The 26399-nt window shown below is 38.9% G+C and overlaps 1 protein-coding gene across 1 annotated transcript in view; it reads right to left on the bottom strand.

Moving 5' to 3' along the window:
• nrxn2b (neurexin 2b) overlaps positions 1-26399 on the bottom strand; it is an 843638-nt gene that overhangs the window by 657438 nt on the left and 159801 nt on the right. The window contains exon 3 of the mRNA XM_036583184.1: positions 16003-16020. Within this exon, the coding sequence (XP_036439077.1) occupies positions 16003-16020 (18 nt within the window). The remainder of the gene's footprint in view (positions 1-16002; positions 16021-26399) is intronic.

The following is a 26399-nucleotide window of genomic DNA, read 5'->3' as shown; positions in this document are numbered from 1 at the left end:
AGAGAACATAATTCCTTTTAAACAATTTCAACAAAAACATCAATTATGTTTTTATATGTAATTACTTTGAAGAAATAGTTGATCTCGGCATACAAACTGTGACATGTGGATTCATTTCTTGTAGATAATTTTAGCCTCACAGCTGTAAGGCAAAAAAACAGACGCCTAACTATTCCTTTAAAATGTATTCATAACAGGGAAACACTTAACACTCCAAAAGACAATCCAGCTTGTAAGCGAATAATGACAATATCTGCATTCATTTCTCTGAAACAAATGAGCCAAAAGTGCAATTTTGCAAGTATTCACCAGAGACTAATGTATGGAGTTAGAACCATGATAGAAAGAGGAGGAGGAAAAAGAAGGACATGTAGCCATGGGAATAATATCATGTGCTACAAGGGAGTGTGATGTATTTGCTCAATAGAAGCCGCCAAAATGTCAAAGCAATTACACAGAGTTGGTGTCATTTTAACTGATGAGGCCTCTTAATCTTACATATGAAAATGTGGTAAAGTGGGCAGATCAAGCGAGTGAGGGTGATAATCTGAGTATGCTAAATGCATACTGCTCTGTGTTTTAACCCCCTCCATTTGTACCAGACACAGATGATAGATGTAGAGCCAGTTTCCCAGACCCAGATTAAGCCTAAGCCTAGATCAAAAAAGATTTGTAATGGTGAAACACCACTGGCAAGGAAGTTTAGTCCAAAACTAGGCTTCAACCACATCCATGACACAGGCCCTTAGGAGCAGGCTTAGACATTTTAAGAGCACCGACACTTCTACTTTCTTCTTTAACACTCGATAGACAGCGATAACAAGCCTGGTGTTATTTGTTTATTGTTTCTCATTCATAGCTCAGTGAAACAAGGCATGAGCGTTCTGTTGAAAGTGCAGATTCCAAACTTCCATACCATACTTGTGCTTCTACTTTCTTATCCATCTATCTACACTGTAAAAACGTGGTTTTAACTTAAAACATCAGTGTTTGGGCTCCCTTAAAATTTTAAGTTAACCGAATTTTGAATAGTAAGTTAATGGAATAAGAATCTGTGTTTTGTCCTATCAATGTATTTTTTTGAAGCTCAAATAGCTCAGAATTTTAAGGCAGACTGGACACTAACAATGTCTGTCTCTCTCTTTCTGAAGGCCTTCTTCATTAAAATCAGAGCAACCAGAGCAGCGTGAGCCCAGACTCCAGCATGACATTGTGAAGTTGGCCTGTGTTATGCTTGCATCCAAAAACAGAACAAACGAATGAACAGACTTGACACAAAGATAAATAAATAAATCCGTGGAGGGATAATGCCATGTGGCAGCTGCTGCAGACATTCTGTGTTTCCTTCTGAAACAAGCATCGTCTCGGAATGTGGTTCAGAAGGCAGGAATCTGTGTGTGTGTGTGTGTGTGTGTGTGTGTGTGAGAGAGAAAGAGAGAGAGAGAGTGATGAATCTGGGTGACTCAGGACAAATCACGATGAAAATACTCTCAGTCTCTGTAACAACATTTATAGTGGCTCCTTTTAACCCAGAGTCAGAAAGGGTGTGTACTGGGGTGTTCGTTTGGTGATTAAGTATTTATTGTAATGAAATGTAGTGCACTTATTGAAATGTATTGCACTGCGCTGTGTTTAATTCTGTTTTTTTTTTCTCTAGGTATCAACATGGGCTTTTGTTTCTAGCAATGTCTGAGTTCAGGGCCAGCTTTCTCTCTAACCTATTTGTAAGTAGCAAAGATACTTTCTCTGGGTAGACAACAAAGCACTCTTTGTAAGTCGCTCTGGATAAGAGCATTTGCTAAATGCTGTAAATGTAAATAGTGATTCTTAAATACTGCAGGGGGTTCTTCATAATGCTAACTATTTCCCCCATAAAAAGGTGGTTACAGTTAGCGCTGTGTACGGGTACTTGAGTACTCTGTTAACCACTTGAGATGCCAGCACTGAAATACTGAAATCTCTATTTGGGTGATGTGGCCCTGGTGAAGTGCCCGGACATAAGTGTTTTTAAGGATATGACCGAGAAGGCAGAGATAGTGCAGCTGGCTCTGGCACAGCGTTTTACTAACTAGGCTAATTACTCTAGTTGACGTTAGCTAGGCCCAGAAAGAGAGAAAGGGTGTATTTCTCAGACAACACAGTGTATAATCAAATGGTTACGTGACCACTGATTTCTCCAAAAGAAGAGCTATAGCTCCCCAAAACCAGTGTTTTTCAGGCTAGGTTAGCCATGACCCCCTCCATCTCCACTCACCCTGAAACACGCTACAGCAGCTTTGTCCACATTTTGCAGGAGACGACGGCTTCATGGCGCTGTTAGCCTCAATACTGCTAACATTAATAAACAAACAACAACACCTTTGCCAACATCAAACAGCTCTTTTGTTCTACTATTATTCTGAACCTATATACTTTTTATGCTTCTTTTGGCATAGTTGGATAATATTCACATAATATTAGATCACAAAAGTTTGTAAAGTTAGCTGTTTGGCTCAGAGCTGCACACTGCTGGTCCAGCACCCTGGTGAGGGACTAATTCTGTTTAAATGTTTTGATCAATGCATACCTTCTCCATCACTGTATCTGGGACACCACTGGGTCATTCTCAAAAATATGATATCAAATTAGCTATGTGTGAATTTATCAGCAGCCATCCATGAATTCCCAAAGTAAACCCCATGAGAACCAAAACACAGTGGCCTACAAATATCTAAATAACATTAGATAACTGAAACTGCTCTTTACAGCAATAATTTCAATGTGGTAAGTGATTTAAGTTTTTTCCATTAAATTTTTGTTCATTTTATGTACAAGGACGTACAAATGTATTTTGCAATATCTGGGGATCCCCATGTTATTGACAAGTCGGGGAGGGGGATACGGTGCAATTCAGAATGTCTCTGGTATTATCTACATGTGTATGCATCTGTGTGTTGTGAGAGAGTGTGTGTGAGAGAGAGAGAGAGAGAGAGAGAGAGAGAGACTGAGAGAGTGTTAAATCTTTTTTAAGGTAAAGAGCTGTTAGCTCACTGATATCTACTGAGAAATATGCAAAGGGTAGCTCTGCAGGAGTGTCAAACACTCACACACACACACACATGCACAGCAGGGTGTGGTACATGCTGACAGTTTCAGTATTAGATTTATCAAAGCTGTGGGAAGCAAGCCACAGAGTTTATGATCCTGTCTCTCTCAGAGCATGAGAAAATTCACACACACACACACACACACACAAGTTTAAACTTCGTCTAGATATGGGAGTGCACACACACACACATACAAACCTTGTATCTCCATTTTTGCCATTTTTTCAGTTTTTGACATAATTTAAAAATGTCTCTTGCCCTTTAAATTATGTGTAAATTAGTTAAATAGGTTAGTCCTACTTTCTCTAGTTTTTCAATCTCATTTTTGTCCTGAAATGTATTAAAACATGCACACACATATACACACACACACACACACACACACACACACACACATAGCTGTATGTCAGTTTGATATTCTGTATGAAGTGTTGTGCTTTGGAGACAGAAGCTTTTTCCTGTCAATCATCGCTCTACTGCCACTCCATAAGTAAGGGTCACAATCTCAAACCCAAAGAACACTTATGGCCGAGTAATGGTTACCATGTCAACTGGAGCAGTTCTGGAGTCTGTCTCAAGTGAAATATTGAAGCAGAAGCAGCAGTTAGGGTCAGGACATGCAGCTGGAGCCCTCTGAGCCTCTTCCAGCCTTCAGTGGAGCAGCAGGGGCTAAAGCCGAGAAACCGTGGCTCTAATTCTATAGTCTGAACACAAATTCCACAGAGAGAAATTCCCCTGAGAATGTTTGACATCTGAAATGGAGGGAGGTGGCATGTATAATGCACAGGTGGTGATGTGTTACAAATTCTCATTATGAGAGAGAGAGAGAGAGAGAGAGAGAGAGAGACAGAGAGAGAGGAAATTCTCCTGTGTGCCTTGGTTCAGTGAGGTCTAATGATCTTTATTTCCTTTGGTCACTTTCAGCATTACGTTCAAACGTTATAATCCGACAGTATCCTCCCAACAAAATACCACCTACCACACTCACAGGCAGATCTTCTCATTTGCTTTTTTTAGCCTGAAGATCTTCTGATAAAAACATGAAACGAGCAGACAACACTAAATGACAACTCATCCATGCTCATGTGCTGATTTTGTAAACGCTGATTCCAACTTTCACAGATATATCGTATCCTTTATCCGCTGTTTCTCTGACCTTTACACAGTATATTAAAAAGTGTTACTTTTGCAGCATATCTTAGTAATTGTAACAACAAAAATACCTGTAAATTTTGTTATAGTGATGATGGGAGATTATGTTCAAGTATGTAGTATGTGGAAACTTATGTTAACCAAGTGCAGACAAAATGACACCAGAGTTTTACATTTTGTTCATGCATCAGGTAAAAATGGCCACAGTATGATTTTGTCTTCATATGTGACACAGAGGTCTTACCTGTGCGGCAATCTGACCAGCAAAAATACTGAATCTGACATTTTCAATTCAGATTTGGAACACTTCCATATGTGGTACTGAAATCCGATTAGTATTTGATGTGTGGCAATGCGACTCAGTCTAAACAGCCAGATTGGAACTCAAGTGACTTTTATGTTAATCCAACACAACATCCTTCAGAATTTTGCACTGCCGGCCTAATAATGAGCCTTTTTTTACAGAGAGCTCAAAAGCATTCTGGGTGACAAGCACAGCTGTCAGCCATCAGAACTTCTTATTAGCTTCTGTGATGCTGGCGAAGATGAAACAGAAACCTTTGGGAGCGGCTGTTACTGTTCATTCTATTTTGATTGTTTACATCTGGATGACTGTGCCACGTGAAGCGTTGTTCTTTTGAGCTTGTGAGTCAGTTTAGAAGCAGGATCTGTTCAGACTGTCGCATATAGATCACATTTAAAAGATACTGTGAACATCCTAACAAAAAATTGGATTTGGTGAGAAAATCAGATTATGGCCACTTTTATCTTCTGTGTGAACATAGCCTTAGTTTGTACCATCACATTACTCATCAAAAAGACACCAGAAAGATATATTATGTTGAGTATTGGAAGACTACTGACAATCACAATTACTCATTTAGCAGATGCTCTTATCCTACAAAGAAAACAGAATCTCCAGAAAACCCAGATATTCTACAGAGAATCAGGAGAAACTACAGAGTACCCAGAGAACCTACAGAGAGCCTAGAGAAACGACACATCCAGAGAAACTAGAAGATAACCTAGGAATCAAGAAAGCACAGAGAATCTAAAGTACCCAGAGAATCTACAGAGAGCACAGAGAATCTAGAGTACCCAGAGAACCTACAGAGAGCACAGAGAATCTAAAGTACCCAAAGAATCTACTGAGAGCACAGAGAATCTACAGAGAACACAGTGAATCTAAAGTACCCAGAGAATCTACTGAAAGCACAGAGAATCTAGAGTACCCAGAGAATCTACAGAGAGCACAGAGAATCTAAAGTACCCAGAGAATCTACTGAGAGCACAGAGAATCTACAGAGAGCACAGAGAATCTACAGTACCCAGAGAATCTACCGAGAGCACAGAGAATCGAGAGTACCCACAGAACCTACAGAGAGTACAGAGAATCGAGAGCACCCAGAGAATCTACAGAGAGCACAGAGAATCTAATGTACCCAGAGAATCTACCGAGAGCACAGAGAATCGAGAGTACCCACAGAACCTACAGAGAGTACAGAGAATCTAGAGAACCCAGAGAATCTACAGAAAGCATAGTGAATCTGGAGTACCTATAGAATCTACAGAGTGCCCAGGGAAACTATGGAAGGTCTGGAGAATCAAGAGTACCCAGAAAATCAACAGACAATCTCCAGGATCCCCAGAGGATTAACAGAATATCCAGAGAATCTACACAACACACTACAATGCAACACACTAATTCTACAAAATACCCAGCGACTTTAGAGAGAGCACAGAGAATCTACAGAATACCCAAAGAATCTACAGAGAATCTACAAAATACCAAGAGAATCTACAAAGAGCACACAGAATCTACAGAATACCTAGAGAATCTACAGAGTGTCCAGAGAACCTACAGAGAGCAGAGAGAATCTACAAAATACTAAGAGAATCTACAGAGAATCTACAGTATACCCAGAGAACCTACAGAGGGCACAGAGAAACTACAGCATGCCCAGCGAGTCTACAGTGTCCAGACAATCTATAGAAAACCCAGAGAATGAATAAAGTACCCAGAGAATGTGGGTATAAACTACCAAGCAAACCTACAAAGAATCTAAAGAATACCTAGAAAATCTACAGAGAATCAAAAGAATATCCCCAGAATCTACAATCACTACAGAATATACAAATAAGTGCCCAGAGAATCTGTAGAATACCAATAGAATCTAGAGAATACTCAGAGAGTCTACAGACAATCTACAGTACACACACAGAATCTACAGAGTACCAAGAGAACCAACACAGTATCAACAGAGTACCCAGAAAATCTACAGAGAATTTACAGAATACCGAATCTGCAGAATATCCAGCTAATCCACAGAATGCCAACAGAGCACCCAGAGAATCTACAGTCAGGGTTTAATAAGTAAAACATTAAAAAGGTTCAGTGGAAATGAGCGCAGAATGGTGTTGCCAGGCTGGAAGAAACAGACAGACTATCTTGTGCAGAGCTCAGGGGGAGGTAATTTCACCACTGAGTGGCTAGAATTTTTGTGCTCGTTTTTCACCAATACAGAGGACTGTAATATGTCAGTCCAGAAAGACTATAGCACTGAGGTTTTTAGTGATTTAACATATCTAAGTCACCTTGGCTAATTACCAAGCAATTCACAAGTTGAACTATATGCATTAAAAAGAAATAAACACTAAACTCCACGGTGTTGTGGGCCTCTAGGGCCTGAGTTTAACACCCCTGATTCAATCCCTTCACATGATCCACACTCAAAGCACCTGGACATGTGTGTTGGGCATGTGATCAGGTGATATGAGTGTTTTGAGAATACTGAATGAGCTCTGTTTTGGCTCAGTGCTGAATTAGGAAAGATGAGATGACTTTTGTAAGTGCCTGTGTTTTTTTAGCCACTGACAGGTCTGGTTCTGAAAGCGCGACACAGAGAAGATGTCACAGAGAAAATAGCAAACTGTCAGCATCATGCGTCTGTCGCTTGTCTGATTGCTTCACATTCACATGTTCCTGCATCACATTCGCTGCATGTGTGTGTGTGTGTGTGTTTGTTTGTTCAACCTGACAGAGACATCACTATTCAGTTGGAAAGGTGCACAAGCAGGTAAAAAAGAGAGCCTTCCTTCTGGTCCTATAACCCTCTAGGGCCAGAAAAGACACTTAACTCAAAGAGCTGAACATCAGCTTTGCATACTAATTTTACTGCTTTTAATTTATTAATTCTAACAACCCAATGACAGGTCCAAATATCTGTTCCTCACCACTGTAACTACATGCATTTCAGTTTCAGCAATTAGTCAAAGCAGATTGTAGCTAATAATTCAAAGTAGTTTAAATGATCAGTAGCTACTGCATAATAAACCTTAAACTTTAAGGTTAGCTGAATATTGAGCCTAGAGTTAAAAGAGAATTGCTTTTCCATGTGACTCAGTACCAAAGAGCCTAAACAACAGGACATGCAGTGTGACTTCTATTCAATACAGCAAACTACTTCCATGGTCTCAGTATCCAGGTAAAGATTAGCGATTGACCAAGGCCTCAGCTAAATGAATAGCTTTATTTGGACATGCCTGAACAACTGACTGCTCAAGAAGTGAGTTTTCTCTCTGTTAGTGGGATATTCAGCGGCTTCCAGAGGGCGTTGCTTGATGAAAACACATCTACTATATTTGACTGACAGCAAGATCACATACTATGCACAGTATCATACTTACTGTGACTTAAATTAATGGCAATTTTGTTTTGACATAGCATGCTTGAACAACTCACTTAGTGGTTCTCACTTATTAGGTTTCCATTAACTTTTTTGCTCAATAAAAAAGCATTAAACAAAAATATCAGTAGTTGATTTCCATTAAATTGATTAGAAATTATTTACAAAATGGTTTTAATTAATAAAAATTGCCATGACTTAGATTTTTCTTTGTCAAATATAAGTGTTGATAACCTAACATAGGGTAAAATGTCACACAGGTTAAGAGAGAATGTGCCTTTGGTTAACTTTTCATATTCTCATAGCAAAGCCACCTGCAATTTTTCATAGCAAGCAGATGTTTTTTTTTTTTAAGATTCACCCTGAAAATTGTTTATGTACTGTTTTTCATGATTTTTCCATCATCAGGTTGTATGTCCGAGACCTATTGTTGTTTTATTCAGGCTCTAGTATCAGGTAGTATTTGAGGCATTCAAACAATTCACACAGAGAGCTAGCCAAGTTCTCAAATGGTAGGTTATTAATCTTGCTCAAATATGCAAAAAACTATTTTGCAAAACCCCCTTTTTTTGGTTTCTTTTTTTCCATATAAAAGGGCAAACCTACGAATAAGAGCGTCATAAGCAGACAAAATATGCAAGCAATTTAACTATTCAAACTGAAAAAGAGCTTTGGAGATATTTGTAAAATATATTATCAATAATTCATTTAAAGCATTTAAAGTATTACAATCATTTTATATTTTTCTCGTAAGTCTTCATTTGATAGAAACCTTCTAAAAGACCATTCTTTGTGCCCTAACTGAGAGCTTTACAATCATTCATCTATTCCATGTATGTGCTGTACAGTCTGGGAAATGTACAAAAGCTACTGTGAAGGAGGCCAAGACTGCAAGCACATTGACCTCATTCTGTGCTACAACTCCTCTTAAGCTAAACAGGTCAGCTCTATACATGGTTAGCATCATACCTGGCCTTTTGTTGTAACTGTAAAAGATCACATACAGTGCTTTAAATCTCTGTCTGAAATAGTCCTGGGGAATAATTCTGACAAAAGTCTATAGGCTGCAGCAATCTGAGAATGTTCCTCTATTAAATAGAGGCACTGTAGAGAAGATCCTCCTCCTCTCTCTCCCTCTAACCCACCTTTCTTCCTTTCAGTACAGTTATCGTTTCCCTCAGCTTAATAAAACAGCAATTCTGTTTCCCCTATTGATGTTCTCGCTCCCTAAACCTCTAAAAGGCCAACCTAAGAACAGAGAAGGAGAGTGAGAGAGAAAGACAGAGACAGAGAGAAGCAACTAAGAGACTAAGAAGACAAGAAATAAAGAGCAAAATAAGGAGAGATGCAGAGAAGTGAGTAGTGGATGGGGTGGAGGGAGGTGGAGAGAGTAAAAAAAGAGTGAACAGAGCACGAATTAAGCACGAATAGAAGTATAGAAGAGCAAGAAAACAAAGAGAATTCAAAACTCCCCACAACCCCAGAACACTGGGGATATAGTTTATTCAATAAACTGCATCCCTGTAAATCAGCACTGCATCTCTTGCCAAATATTTGTGCTCGATTTTGCACAATGTTGGGACCTGGGATCATACATATACCCAATATCTAATATAGATATGTGTGTGTGTGTGTGTGTGTAAAAACCAATATTTAATAGTAAGATGGTTTTCACCTTCCAGTTTGTCCTTCACCAAGTTGGTCCTCTACAATAGACTTTTAATCGGGCCTGAAATGTTGGTCCCAAACCAAATACAGCTCAAGAACTTTCTATCCTAGCCCTATTAACCCAACACAACATTTTGAGTCTGAAAGTGGCCTGAGTACAACAAATTCTGTCCAAAATGGGCCCATCCTCACCTCAAGTGCCCAATAAAACCTCATAGGATATTGCTGTTAAATTACAGTGAAGTAATATTCATAGCTGTCAATAGATCACAGATAAATAACAGAAAAAAAAAACAAAAATGTGACATAATAAAGTGTCAAAGTTTAAATCCTGCTTTAATACATTTGTTAATCAAGTTTTTAAGTATGCATAAGCTTTCTATAACATGCTATTCTCACACTGTGTGGTACTGATACAGCAAGGTGTTAGCTTCCATATCTTTAATCCTAAAGCTCCCAAAAATACCTTTGTCCAAACAAATTAACATTCACTTTGCTGCACTAATCTGTACTTTCCTAATTGATAACGTAAAGCGGTAAAGACGACAAAGCAGAGGAAAGTGTAGGGGAAAACCTGTTCAAAGTGGGAAGAGGGCTATGAGAATCTGAACTGAGCCTGACAAATACGTCATAAATGACATTCACTGAGCGTGAGCAGTCAGGTCCCTTCGGGTTCAGACAAATATTTTAAGATATGGGGTTAGCTCTGTTTTCTCTGGTGTTTCTACCCAAGTCAGGATATTTGTTCTGAAAATGTATGAAAACAAACACACAAACACAGAGGGTGGGCACTGGGATAAGTGCAGTCAAATCTTGCAGAAAGATTGTGTGTATGTGTGAGTGTGAAATGGATACCCATGCGGTTGGATCAGCTCTGGGCTGCAGAGCAGCTTTGGTTTATGACAGAGGATAAAGGAGCGTGCTAAAGCCAGCCTTCATGCCTTTAGGGCCTCACACGCGCCTGTCAGGCAGGCTCTGCTGGAGAGGGATAAGACAACAAAACTGAGGCAGATTCTACCAGCGCTGAGTGAGTGAGTGCTTGTATGTGTTTATATGTGTGGCTGTGATTTAGAGTGATAACTGTGCGTTTGTTTTTCATGTGTGGACATCAAAAGAACAGATTATAGAGTCACACTGGGACTACTTTTGGGAGACATATACAGTGTTTATGTATGTATGCGTATGGGATGAGGGGTGTATGTGAGTTAAATATATACATTATATAGGGGCAGCAATATGGCAAAAATGCCATGATGCTTAAAGACATGGATGACACACAATATGCATTACTATATTTAGTTTTATGAAGTTTGGTGTTGGAAGAGACAAAGGTCCAATCCCATTTCTTATTTTTACCCCTACCCTTTGTTTTTGAGTGTCACCTTGCCCCTTGAAACTGAGTTACAAGGGGCAGTGGTTGAAATCTTCCCCTACGAAAAAGGAACAACTCTCAAATAAAGAAGAGCATTACTTCATTAACAGGCTATTAGCGCTGCTCTGTAGGCGACCCTGCCAGTCTGCAGTGATAGCAGAGGAGAGTAAAGTTCAGCAACCTCACTGCTGGGCTTTAATTACATTTAGGGCATCATATGCCTTCAAAGTGGGCCGGGGGGCAATTATTTGTTATTGCCCACCTTAAATTCTTCAGGGATATGAAGCTGAAGTCAGCTATTTGTCAGCTTCGAATTTTAGCTAGCTACCAAAACAGCAGCATACTGCTATTGATTTTTGCGCTGTTATAAGGTAAAGGACCATAACACACTGAAACGACATCAAACTAAGACAACACAATGGTTATCATAATGAAATAGAGCCAAAATGTATCGGTAGTGCTACATTTTAAGAATCAAAAACTGTGCATCCCTCATATGCTACACGCATTTAGCCTCTGAAATTGCAGGCTTAATTCAGCTACTTATGTTAAGACACATTGTTTAGTAACTATTATGAACTATTGTTGATTGGTTTTATTCACATATTCCTACTGAAATATGACTTTAAAATAAAACAGCCCACTATAATAACAATTTCTCTAAAATATCCTTTATACTAAAATATTTCTGTAATGCAAATTATATTCGCCCATACATTTGGTAACATCACCACACTGAAATACTTCCTGCACTGCAATACCTATAATTCAAAATGCTTCTACATTAGAGAACATCTTATTAATGATCCAAGCAGAGAAATGTATTCAGTATAATAAAAGGCAATCCTTTCAGAATGAGAGAGATGTAAGCCTTTTCTGTTTGTACAGTATCTCTGTGGGTGTTGAGTACAAACTAGAACAGTTTAGTTAGGACTGCTGTCACCCACTCTGTGACAAAATTATACATTAAATTAAACTACAGTTAACACAGAAAATACACTGGATTGTAAACTTGAGATTTGCAGCTCTAATCTTTAATACATTGTATACATCAACCATTTTAAAATAAAATTATGCATTAATAGCCTAGACCGAATACATGAATTCATTTGAAACTAATTAAAACTAGAAGTTACAAAAATGTTTTTTGTTTCTTATTTTTAATAACTTGTCCGCATTTCTGAGCAGCACATTTGTGTGTAAATGTAAGTTCATTTGCATAGTATTTGCATACCGAGCACTCCAACACATAAAAGCCACTTTTTATAACAGAAGAATGTGGGGTAATGATTTAAAAGGGACAAAAAGTGTCACAACCTTATTTGGGTGGTTTGTCTACAGAAGAAAAAAAGATATTTCAAAAGGCTTCATATTTTTCTAATATCACAATCTTATAAAACTTTTTTTTCCTTTTAATTCCATAAAAAACATCCAGGAAATATCTCAGTGTCATCTGGCCTCTTTCGGGAACACTAAGAACAAAATCCATAATCTGGTTTAGATCATCCGGAGTAATCTCCAATAAATACAGTTCCAATCAAAGCTTTAATCCCATATCTACACGCCACATCAAACTCCCATTTCATGGGTAAGAGGCAGAGGGCGGAAAAAAATCCCAGATTTTCCAAGCGTCTGATCAAGTTTAATCCCAAATGTTCCAGAAGAGAAATATGACCAGATCTGATCAGATTGATCAGGACCTGTCTGCAGACATAGAGATGGATCTAAACTCTCTTACCAGCAAAGAATAACATTAATTTACATGTCTTTGGGTAATTCTTAATACTGCACCACAGGGCCGCACAACAAAAAAAAAAACCTGACATAGTTATTGGCCTTCACTGTTTTTGACTGAAATGCTTATGTTTGTTGGATCATGTGAATGCCTTGATCAATACAAGATGCTCATAGCATACAGTAAAACATTTAATGACTGGTTAGTGGGCTCATTTGCATATTGCAACCTTTTGTGATATCAATATTCAAAGGCCAGTATCATGATAACGGTTAATAGATGATATATTGTGCAGCTTTAGTGCATCATTTCAAAAAACACAGTTCATCATTCCATTCTATAACTAGCAAATTCTCCTTCAGTACCAATAATACAGCTGCACCCAAACTGCAGTCTGCGGTTATTCAAGGTAAAGTGCGAGTTTCCGGTTACACTGCAAGCGTGGCAGATTTCTGCAGTGAAATGGGGTCGCTGTGAGGCTCTGGCTCATCCATTTCTAGAGCTTTCTCATGGAGCTCGCACCAAGCTCGGTGTCACATAATGGTGTTCCTCCCCCTCTGGGTTTTAAAGTATCTCACGCTCATCAATCTCACAGAACCTCTCTCACACCCGGTCAGCCCCCCTAATTAGAGAAAACCCCCTAAAAATAGGGCAGCGGAGAGTAAACTGGTTGCTAGGGACAAAACCAAGGTTGATCAAGAATTAAGATACCATCTTAAGCGTAGCTGGCCCGAGAAAGTGTCCATGGGAGTTGTTCTGCAGTAACTTAATTAAGTGATTAAATTGATGCCCCAAATGACCCTCTACAGTGAGCAGATCTATTAGGGAAGGACACTCAATTTGTCTTGGGACAAGCCTTCTCAAGATGAGCATGCAAATTCTTTGCTAATATGATGCTGCTAACATGCCGGGGTAAAGAAAGAAACTGAGAAGCTCAAAAAAACAAGACAGAACGAAGACTACATTAATCTCTATGGATATTGGAATCCAAACTCAGTCTTAGTATCTGTTTATTTAATCAGGTACTATAATATGACACGTCGTTTTAAAAAGTAAAAGTCTTAAATGCATTTTGGATGAATGTAGAATTTCAGACAATCTGAGGACACAAGCTGCTGATATTGGTTTACACATGAAGGAAAATGGACACATCTAAGAGGATGAAACTATGATTAATCTGCACAGTTGTGGGTTTTCATTCTCTAGGTGAGCTGGTAGTGTGTTAAATCACATACAGCTGAAACACAAAGATTAATTGAACAACCAGGTACAGATCATTTATAATCTTAATAATCAAATGTTAAACCTTCTTTTTTTAATTCATAACAATGTAAAACATTTTCTCGTTAGGATATTTGAATACTATTTGCTCAAAAATGTGGATAATAAATAGCAAAATTTGTGCATCGCTGTTGAGGTCAGCCAAAGATAGACAGTATAAACTAAGCTGAAAACGAATAAAAGGCAATCTGACAGTCAATGAGCAGCAACACTAAGTAACTGTACGTTCTCAACAAGTTGACTCTACAAGTATTGCATCAGCCTGAGTTCACCGCACGGCCCTGCCTCACCCCTCTTCCCTGTGAAATGTAAATAAGCAAAGCTCTCTAGGGCAGCCGGCTCTGCTCTGATGTCGACAGTGCAGCTCTCCCAGCGGGAGAGACCCTCCCTCTCTCTCTTCCGGGCAGCCAAGTGAAACCGATCAGGACACTTCATCACATTCTGGGTCACCGGCGCACTCTATACAGTCCAGATTACACCACTTCTCCCACTATGGACACAGTAGGGGAGGAACACTTGGCCCTCAGGGAAGCCTCAGGGGAATTTGGGGCAGTAGAGATACGTTCACCTGCCACCTACCGCGTTGGCTACAATGATATTTTTACATCAAGGGCTTCAGAGCATGTAGTGTGAACTTTCAGGGTGAGAGCAGGAGTGCATTCCAATGCAGGGATTGAAAGAATGCCAGAAAATGTCAGTAGTTTCATCCGGGACAGGAGGGAAATGGTGAGGGAAGTCTGAAAGTCTTGGGTAAGCAACTGAGGACATACAACAAATTTGCTTGAAATGTCAAGATACTGCATTTTCCTCATTCTGCTAAGCAGAACAGGTATACAATTTCAAGCACTTACAGTCAAGCTCAAATTCGTTTAACTTTTGCTAAATTACAAATTGCTCCTCTCCTGCAAAAAACAAACAAAAAAATCTACTCTTTCCACTCTTTCAAGTGGTGTCAAGCTTCAAGTTCAGCCAGCAGCGACTGCTCAAACTCCAATACAAAACTTCTTGCAGGTGGCGTTGCCACAGCAACCCTCTCCTGAGGCCCGTGTCTGGATAGAGGGGGTAATTCATCAGCAAGTGAATCCCGATAGGGGAAAATACGCAGATACCTGCAGCTTATCCCAATACACATGCCTGAGAGAGCCAGACCCAAGCATGCTGCCTATCAATTACACAGTCAAACCGAGCCAGCAGGGAATCCATCAGTAAATAAGCAAGGTTCTGCGAGGGTGCTGAATAAAGTCAAGTTCCCTGCTGTCTCTCTCAGGCACAGTGTGTTGGTGAGTTTAACTCTAAAGCACTGACCCAATGAAATAGCATGCAGTTGGATACTGGGTCATGTTCCTGGCTAGCATACTGCCAGGGTCAAGGGAGCCTGTGGTTACCCCTGAGGAGTAAACAGAATAGCTTAGCCTTAAAGGAAAAGCACAAATAAGCATGCTAACATGCCAATTATGCTAACGGTGTTTGGAAGGTAGAAATCACCAGTTAGCAGGACATCAGTGGTTATTCCCTTTCATTTATTGTTTGCAACATTATTAACTGAACCATTCCTGTAAAAATGCACACAAAATTGGCCAACCTGCCAGTCTACAAGAGTAGCTAAGTCATGGGTGAATTTGAGAAGTCTGTGATCTGTTTCAACACAAAGAAGTGTCCCTTTATGGCCACTGACCACACTGTTTACACTTTATCACAAGGTCAATGCTCTCCATAATGTGCGACAAGTGAAATGTTTCACTCGGCCCTGCTCTGTGCAAAGCAAAATAAAAACCAACCAATGAGAAAAAGGAAGGGTTGCTTTAAGAGGGTAAAGAATAGGGGTTTGAGAAATTGATCTCTTTTTTGGCAGCAAATCAAAAGCCCCTGTAAGTCATCCAAACCGCAGTCCAAGCTGACAATGCCCCTCTGACGAGGGAGCAGAATTTCATCAGCTAACGTTAGCATGAACATCCAGCACGAACACCAGCAAACAGTAAGCCGCCTTAAACCTGAGGCAGTGAAAAAAAACAATAGGCTTACCTTCCACGGAGTATTCTTCTGCTCCAAGAAGAGAGGAAACAGAGGGGGGTGGGGGGAGAGAGAAAGAAGGAGAAATTAATTAGTAACCGAAATTATTGAGTCACACAGCTAAAAATACAGCCAGTGATGTCTCAATTCGTCATTTATGAGTAAGTCATTTTCAAAGAAGTAAAGCTCTAAAGAGAAATTATACAATTATCCAATCTCCCTGACACAGGCTAATTGAAAATGTAAGACCTCTCATAAAACCAAAGCAAGCACATAAAAAAAAAATAAAAACCTTATAAATGTGAACATGCAATAAAGTCAGTAGTCTTATGTGACATTGATCTCTGATTGACGGTGCTGCATAGTTAACATTTCAGAATATGGCTTTAGGTAGCATTTGACAATGAGCAAGAAATACAAATATTTAAAAACAACAGACATCTGGGGAAAGAATTTAGTCCTGTACTAATAAACTTCACTGTTCTAAAACATAATCCACTCATGTCATCCCCCCCAGCGGGACCTGCTTAGTATGCAGAAGTTTCTTGGCTATTTAAGTATGATACATACTTTGATATCTTCTGAAATTATTAAGCGTAAAATAATGTAAACTGCCCAAGTCACTGCAACATAGAGTGTGAATTGTCCGAGTTACTGCAGCATCTAAAGTAAATTGTCTAAGTTAGTGCAAACGTGAAAGCCTCAGTTACTCTGCATGGATGGACAGATGAATGGAAAGATGAACAGACAGACTGATGGATAGGTAGACAAAAAAAAATGTTCCCATGCTCAGCAGATACTGATTCAGAAGTATTTTGTGCAGTAAAACTTTTACAGATAAATTCGGCAGGCAATAATAATAAACATCAAATTCAAATGCCATGTATGTAGAGTTTAATATACCACCATGTTTAAATATAGCACTTTGACATTTCAAGTTATCTGTGCTTCTTTAGACTTTAGACCACAGCTCTAAGCTAAGAATACTAATTATAAACAGCACACACAGGAGACTCTCTCTCTCTCTCTCTCTCTCTCGTTACATCAGTTCCAGTGGATCTTGCTTGTGGGATAATTTCTTGGAGGGCTCTTTAATGTCAGCTTTCTGAGGGCTTCTGCATTTCTCAGAGCTAATTTCACTTCATCTGAGCCTGAGGCTTTGGGGTACAGAGAATTCAACATTTTTCATGAGCATACGTGATAATGCAATATAAGTTGGTCTATCTTAATGTGATAAATTCTGTCACAGTGTGCCACAATATGCTTTTCTATCACACTGTAGATATCATCCAATTACATGTTTTATTGTTACAATAACAGAGAGAGCACAATTAGTCCTGTTTAATTGGATCTAGTGCAGGGCAGTATGTAAAACACAGATTAAAGTCATTTGTACTCAGTTTTTGATAGTATTTTTAAATGTGACACCACTGTTTTTGATGTCTGTTCCAACTTATGTCAGAAAATTAAATATGACAAACTGTGTTTTGTGAAAAATTTCTAAAAATATATTATGTTTTTACTATATAACCCAACCCAGCCAAAAACGCATATAACTGTGCATGTCAATCAAACTCTAGATTTCATTGTAACACAGACCAGAAAGACTAGTAAGAAGTATACATTTAAATCCACAATCATCTGAACTGTGTAATCGGGTTTAATCAAGTTATGACAGCCCCAGCTAAGACGTCTTAATTTGTGCAATACTTGTGCATTCTGAGTCAAAATAATAAATAATTGTGCTGAATAATTTCACTCGGTAGAACATCATTGGTAAAACAGCTGCAAACTGTTTCTACATTTTAACATAGCGAATGGCAACAAGCAGCCAAGTCTATAAAAAAGAAGCAAGAGAGTCTCATACTGCCAGGCTCCGGAGAAAGGCAAAAAATAATCATTTTTGCATTATTCATTTTCTTAAGTGGAGGCATCCTGCGGCTGTGGAACTGTTTACCTCTGCTTTTAGCAACTTGGATATTAAGATTTAATGGTGGATGAGGGAACAGTGACGTTTAAGTTAGAATCTTTTGGTTAGTATTTAAAGGGTTAACTTCCCTATTCCTTCTGTGGTAATCAACACAGAAATCGGATTATGTTTGATAAACTGTCCAACAATCTCAGTTTTCCTTTATACCTTTAGTTTCTAGGTTACTTATCAACAGCATCTATTTTATACTCACATTGCAAAGACACAGTTTAAACACACTTTCCAGTAACATAAAAGTGCAGAATGGTGTTTGGTGACATCCTCCAAAGGTGAAGCTAACCACTTACTGAGTTTTTGTACTAGTAATTCAAAGATGATTTTGAGTCTGAATGGATTTAATAATTAACAGTTAATATTCTATATGTAGAAGGACGTGGATATTCTGACCTGAAAAGCATTTAATCTGGGTTGTTTGGACTGAATGTTAGGCACTCTTTAGCTAAAGCCTCAAACCATCACTTTCCCTGACCTAGCATATTCTCAGGCTTGCAGTGCCACACAGAAAACAATGACATGAAACATCCACTTGTGTATTCTTGTGAATGAGTAAAATTGGACCTGCTGGTGAGAACCACTGCTGAAATAATACTGTGTTGGTTTTGACCATTTTACTCTTAAAATCGAAAATTGTACTAAACTGAATAGAAAGAAAGTAGCTTGATATTCTCCAGGACCCAATAATTTCTGACATCAGGTGAGTCTTTTGTTTAATCCTAGTCAAATGCAACTTGTAGAATCTCCCTGCACTTTGAATTTTAGTGTTTTCCTACTCTAACAGAAGCTTACAAACTCAGTGAAGTAAAAGCGATGGTTCAGTTGAAAATCATATTTCCAGTTGACCCTAAACATAGTCAATAAATAAAGATATGTTCTGTGTCTGAAGTTCACATTTTTAGGTTTGCACTGGAGCCACAAGATTAACACAGCTAATGAATAGTGGGAGGTTTGCTGAAAACCAAACTGAATTTTGTCTGTACCTTTGTCCATTTTCATAGATAAGTATAAACAACCAACATGTCATGGCTGAACGGCTAAATTTTGAGTAAAGGGAAAACAAAGCAAGTAATTTTTACGTCACCAGGACAGAGGTACACAAAAACTGGTAAAAGCAGATAAACAGTTAAATCATTGACTGTAGATCCAGAAAAAGAGATCAGAAAATGTGTAAGGACTGACAAGTTAGCTGAAGGTTGGCTGGCATGGCCGTCTGGCAGAAGGAATCAATGAAAACTGACATGAAAACGCAACGTACATGCCACAGCCTCTCAGTATTGACTTTTACATTAGTACACACATACCACAATAAAGATGTAGCTGGTAGTGACGGCTTAACTTACAGTCTGAAAGGTCCGAATGAAAGAACTGACACTACCTCATGAATCAAGCCAGGTTTTTTTTTTTTTTTGTAAATATACTGGTTCCCAGTCCCAGTCATTGAGACCCTGCATCTTGCACATTAATGTGTTTTCTAGGCTTTCCAGGCTTTAATACACCTGACTGAGTTCTTTGGGCAATCCTTAAGTCCTCTAAGATGTCAGTCGGGTACATTACAGCAGAAAAACATAAATGTGCAGTAAATGGGGTTAAAGCCTGAAATATATTACAGGACTCTGTCATTCACATCTGGTTCAGTCTGGTTCAGATGTAATTTCAAAAGTATTCATAGACTTGGGTCACTTTTTGCATCCAGGTTTCTTATTGCCTGCCTTTCTCCTTTAATGGATTTTGGCCAGCATTTATCCCTGTGTTAAGTTTTACTCCTTACTTTATTCTTCTTTCCAGTTTTTAATCTGGCGCACTGAAGTCAACCGTGTTGCAGGCTCCGAGGGCCATAAGGCCAGCATTAGAACACTGAGCGCTCTATGTGAAGTTTAACCAGACTAAAGTCTTTAGTAATTAGACTAATTCTCTATCTTTAGAAGATGCTCTCCAGAAACCTGCTATGGCTGGAGCACAAGCGTAAAAGAAAATGGAAAGCATTACAGCTACATTTTCATTTTTCCCCTGCCTACAATAATCATCAGAGCTGTAATTACGAGGAAACATAGAAAAAAAACCACTCCTGAATCTGAGCTCGACAGAAAGCATCAAGACAGAAAGTCACCCAGCCAGCTGCTGCTGCACCTATCAGATCCGGAGGAGGACTGTACAAAACTCCTATAAGCACTTTTCAAAAGCAGCACTAAGAAATAGTCAGAGTACAAAGTACGTAGAAGAACACAGAAGACTTCAGCAATAAAGCAGCTATTGATGCACTCTATCTCTGTTTGTCTCTTTCTGTCTTTCTCCGTCTCTCTTTCTCTTGCTCTCAACTCTATTCCCTATTTGAGATTAAAGGAGAGAAACAGACCCCAATCAAGCGACTACATCACTGCTGCCACTCAGGACAACACAACAAAGGAAGACTAATGCAGGTTCTGAAGCCAATAGAAGCTTGTAAGTGATGTAGACTAACCCCCTCACCCAACATTGTCCAACATTATTTCTGTCATTGCCCTCTGTATGAACCTGCTTATTTCTGAACAGAACATGATATGAATTCAGGCAATTACACATTTTACTACATTATATTGAATGTGCGAACTAACACACACTTATATGCAGATAGATAGATAGATAGATAGATAGATAGACAAACATATAGATAGACAGACAGATAGATAGATAGAATTCAAACCATTTGATCTTGAAGGGTATAATTCCCTAATTTATGACATTCTGAGAATAAGACACCACTTGTCTACTAATTTAACAATTAAAGTGACAATAGGGAAAACTTTTACCCTTAGAGACATACATGGCGTACGTGCAGTCTTAAGAGACCATTCAGCCGAGACTGTTAATATAATTAAACAGAGGAAAGAGAAAATCTGAGCTGTTATGATTTTATGAGCGCTGTTTGAACATTTGAATGAGTCAGTGGTTCTCCAGGGCCTTGCAGAATGGTAAACATTGACTATTCCCTTTTATGAAAAGGCAAGCAGAGCCGTTTCTGCAGAATGGCATGGGAATAGTCGTGGAAGTGCTATTCCACAGATTCAGCGTTTTATCCCCCTGATTCGTTCTGACAACACCTGTCCAGCCAGTGAGTCCCTCAGCCTGATCCATTAGTATATGGGAACCAACTGCTCTGGGCTTGGTGGTCCATCAGGACCGTATTCCCCAGTGCGCGACAGGATATATAATGTAAATGGGAGACCATTTTGAGGTTGAAAGCACAGGTGCATTATTTCCTACAGGCATGTTTTGATAGTGCAGCTCTTGCAAATAATAACCATAGATCTCATAGCAGAATGCAGCTACAGGCAACTGCATAGTAATGTGTGTGGATAAAACAGAGTAAAAGCAACGCTGCCCGAGACAGAGAGAGTAAAAACAAGATAATGGTAAGATATTTTTGGTGTTTTCCAAAATTACAAAATTGTTCAAAGTGAGAGACAAAAGGGGGCGGTCATGATTAGATTTAAAAAGGCAGGGGGTGTGTAAATGGTCTTGAAGAGGGAAACAGAGAGGAAAAAGAATTATTTTAGATGCATGTTGTTTCAACCCCCAGTTGTAATACTCCTGCTGTGTGTCGGCTGATGTCTGCTGCTTTGTGTTTTTTCTGTTTTTGTCTGCATGTTGCACAATGTGCAGGTCCGTGATTATCCACATGGACTGCTCTCCTACATAAAAGAGTTCATCTGCCACTGCTTGGAGACATTCATGGCTCTTTCCCCTCTGGAGTGACCTGGAAGTACCCCTATCCAGATTAACCCAGCACACTTAGTTTTGCTTGCTTTGGTAAATTTGTGAAAGCTTCGTTAGACCTTGTGAAACTGTGACTCTTTGGGAAAAACAGGGGTCGAGCAGCACTTTGTTTTGCTCACCTTTACTCCTGGTTTTAAGACAAGAGTTAGGGTAGCTTTTTGTATTTTTTAATTTTTTTTTTAGCTTAGTTAGTTTTGTTTATTATTTCAGGCATATCCTCTTCCCTGAAGCTAGATTTCCCCACAGCAGTTAACATTTCCTCAATGAGACTTTTAAAGAAAATGTAACTGCGGGTTTCTCTGTTAAATGGTGTCCAGCATTTGGTCTGGCAAGAGGACTGGGCAGAGAGTTCACTCTCATGTTCAGTTAAGGCGTGTCCTTAGAGCTGGTCATCACACTGTTCAAAAATTACAAAATGTTTACAAGTACAAAAGGTCTAGGCCAAAACTCTGCGACTAGAATTAAAGGGGCAGAGAGTGACCGAATAAACGTGAATGAGAATGAATAAAAGTGGGAGAGACAGAAAGAGGAAGCACAAGAGAGGAAAGAATAGGAAAATAAAATTGGGTATGTGCCCAAAAATGACAAAATTTGACTATGAGACTAAAGGGAGTGGTCTTAATTAGGTATAATTGGGCAGGAAGTGTACAAATGAGCTTATAAAGAGAGAGTGAGAGAGATTGTGCAGGGGAAAAAAGAATAGAAATAGAGGCATGCTCAAAATTTACAAATTTTTGCAACGTCTGAGACAAAATGAGGTGGTCTTAATTAGATTTAAAAGGGCAGGGAGTGTACAAATCTACTTATAGAATAAAAAAGAGAGAGGGGAGAGAGATTAAAAAAGGGAAAAAAATAAAAAAGCTATTTTGGGCACGTGTTAAAGAAAATCACAAACTTTTACAAAGTCTGAGACAAAAAGAGGGGTCTTAATTAGATTTTAAAGGGCAAGGAGTGTGCACATGCACTTGCAGAAGGAGAGAGTAAGTAAGAGAGAGAGAGAGAGAGAGAGCGAGAGAGAGAGAGCGAGAGAGAGAAAGAGAGCGAGAGAGAGAGAGAGAGAGAGAGAGAGAGAGAGAGAGAGAGAGAGAGATGGATTTCTTCTCCACTTTTGGAGCCCCAGAGGGTTTTGGAGTCAAATGAGAGACTTTTTGAGGCTTAATCCCACCAAGCAAAATAAAGGATTTAGCACGGAGCAAGGAGAGAATCTTAACTAACACACACACACACACACACACACACACACACACACACACACACACACACTAGAAGAAGCACGAAGGAAAGAGAGAGAGAGCAATCGATCAGAGCAGTTGTCACTCATAAATGTGTGTGTATGCCAGTAATTGGCTGTTAAGCTGAGAGGGAACATGGCTGATGCTCAGGCTGATGCTCGAGCTGGCTGCTTTACCACCAGACTTGCTGCACTTCTTTACACTGCAGGACACGGTGGTCACTTACCCAAGACCGCCACAACACTTTATTCCATTTGCGCACTGTTGCTGTGGACAACACTGGCCAATTATTTTATGTTTCAGAACCTACTTGTGTTTTTAGGGCTGTACCCTGTAATATACTGAAAACGCACAGGCGAATCGTGTATAGTGTAACACTATTTAAAGATGCATTATTTTGACCAAAACAATCTACATTTTCTTAAGTTTGGGTATAGTTTGTCAGTTCTCTGTAGAAATCGAGAGAAAGTGTTTCTATTTTACAAGGACTGAGTTATTTCAATTCCTCATTGCATGTTTTGACTCCAGTCATGGGTGAACAATCTTGTACATGCTTACAGAGGCATAACCACAACAAGCACCACTTTGAGTGTGTAACCAGTATAAAACTGTGTGCAGCCAATATGAAAGGCTACACTGAGTAGTGTTTTTGCTGCACAAGACTAGTTGGATTACAACCAGTTTAAGGCAACTGACTTAAAACTAAGTAAGTTTTATATTTAAACTATATCTGATAAATAAAATGTCTAACCTATAGCTTTGTGTTAAAGGGTTTACACATTGTTTTAAGTGCACTATTTTCTGTACTAAAGAAGCCTACACAATTATTTATTATTTATTTAAATATTTTATGATATTATTTATTAGCTTTTTTTTTGTTAAAGCCTTTTAGGAGATCATCTGTGGAATCGGAATCAGCAAACAGTAAATGATAATAATAACTCTGCTTCTGTTGAACTGCATGAACACCTTGATTGATCAAAACACAGAACACCCACATCTGGAGCTGTGATCAGTTAGGATACTTGCAGCACACTGTAAACTGTACTGTGATTGGTTAAAAGTGTTCGTTTGCATCTTGCAGCCCTCTACGATATAAGCATTGCAAAAGTCAACACATAATATGTAAAATGAATAAACTATATTATATAGAACTAGTGTTACATTTCACAATGTTTTTAAATTAAATAAGGACAAATACAATGTAATGATGTCAATTAAGGCACATATCTTGGAAGTCAAACTACTACAAGGTTGTGGGAAGTTTGCACCGTGTGAGCAGCACTTAAAATATGCCACATATTTCAAATCTAATGGGGCAATATTATCCCAGTGACCTGCTAGAGCAGAAAAAGGCCTGGCAGTAGGGACGGTGTTGGTTATAGATGGCCTTGATGGTGTCCTGATGCTCTTTTTTAAACCCTGAAGCTTCCTGCAAACAGATGATTCGTAGGCCGGAGGTACAGGATCACATTGGGAGTTCAGACCAAAGACAAGGTAAGGCTAGAGTCACTGTGGCAACCTCCACAACCCACCACCACACTGACCCTAATACAGCTGGAGTCACTCCACACACACACACAACCATCGATTGAGCTCAGCAGGGACCCGCTTGACAAGAGTGCTGCTGCTCTAGTGAGGGAGAGAGCGAGCAAGAGAGTCTGATGACCCACTTTTCATCTCTCTTTGCTCTTTTCTTGCTACCTTTGCCTTTTTTTGGTGGCAATACAGAACATACAAACATACAAACACTGTGTTTCCTCAGTGAGGGAGATTTAATAATGATGATAATGAACTGCGATTACAGTCTTTATATCAGGACTTTTATAGAAACTATTATTTTAATAATCAATATTTATTAGTAAACCAAAGAAACCAAACAATCCTTTGACTAGTATATGATTACTCGACTAATACTGCCAACATTCAGAGCTTCGTTTGTGTTACAGGTAATTGTTGTAAAAAAAAACAGAAACCATATCATCATCAGCATTTCATGCAGTGAACTGCAGTCTGTCGGAGTTATGGAGTGCAAAATACGAACATCACATAGCACCAAAAGGCATTTTTAGTTTTAAGTAAACGTTGCGTCAAAACATTAACCTTTTTATTGACGTTGTTGACATCTAATCAATTTTATCTCCTAAGATGAATTAGTATTATCAGTGGAGGTTCTGTCATTGACTGGCTTTCTGGTATAAAATAATCTGTGTAAATCCCCAAAATTACCAGTCATAGCTTGGATGTTCAAATCAGCATTAGACCATAGGACACACTCAATAACAATAACTACAAACTCTGTTGCTGTGTCTATTAACAGGTTTTGTTATTACACTAGCGTGACTGGATTGGAGAAGGGCTGTTATTATTGAGGGAGCTCCAGGATCAATCAATTACAGAATGCCATTCACTCCAGTCATTACTGTCAAACTGTAAACCTACATATACTGCAGGTTCATTTTAAAGCTTCTGCATTAAAATCACTGATCTCATTGGTAATAACTCAATTCTTAAAACAGCTCTTAAGCATCAGAGAACAAAAGTCAATACAGTAAACTATCAAAATACGGCTTTGAATATTGATATACAGAACCCAATTATCAATATTATAATTGTGTTTAATTATTTATATATTTTATTAACAGTTTATGCAATTTATGCTCAATCAACAGGATGGCACTGTTTCTTTCCAGTGAGATCAAATTTGCTGTAAGTGAAGTTTTTGTAAAAAGGTGGACAGAGTAGAGGACAACACACTGACCACAGGAGGACAGGGGAAAACAGCTATAATAAAAAGCAAGAGGCATTACATTGTTGCCATTGTAAACTCCTCTGAGCCTTTGTTAAATATGTAAGGATACGGTATTATCAGTGTTGATTTGTCTTTCACAATTCTGTTTTGCTTCATTACGAAAGACTGCATAAGTAAAAGAGTACAAAGAGTAAACTTCAATGGATAAAACTCAAAGTTTTCTTTTAAAAACTTAATTTGCAGTCAAAAGTAACAAACCACAATTTGTCATACCGCAATACTTAACATATTAAATACTGAATCATAATGTGGCTCAAGTATTGTGATATTGTGCCACCTTTAGTGATTCTCACCCCAGTACATTCCCAGGTAAAATTAATTTAGCTCCAACAGCACTTTTGTCGAATAACTGTCCAGTCCTAATGACTCTCATTGCTGCACCTGGCCAAAGGTGTGTATATTGCACTTGTGTAATCATCCTGCACCTGGCCAGGTGTGATGTTTGGCACTGGCCTCAGTCTCCGTTTTGACACTGAATAGCGAAAGATTTGCCCGTGTGACAAGCTCGGAAAGATGATAATCTGCAGCGCGAACAGGGATGAGAATCGCTGAGGCGCAGATTCAGTTTTTCTGAGCTGTCTCCTCTGAGCCCATCAGCAGCCTGAACGGTGAGGTGAAACAGGTG

This window comes from Colossoma macropomum, unplaced genomic scaffold (genome assembly GCF_904425465.1).
Source record: "Colossoma macropomum unplaced genomic scaffold, Colossoma_macropomum, whole genome shotgun sequence".
Lineage (NCBI taxonomy): Eukaryota > Metazoa > Chordata > Actinopteri > Characiformes > Serrasalmidae > Colossoma > Colossoma macropomum.
The sequence above is the reverse complement of the archived record's forward strand: the minus strand, read 5'-3'. Positions and strand labels throughout refer to the sequence as shown.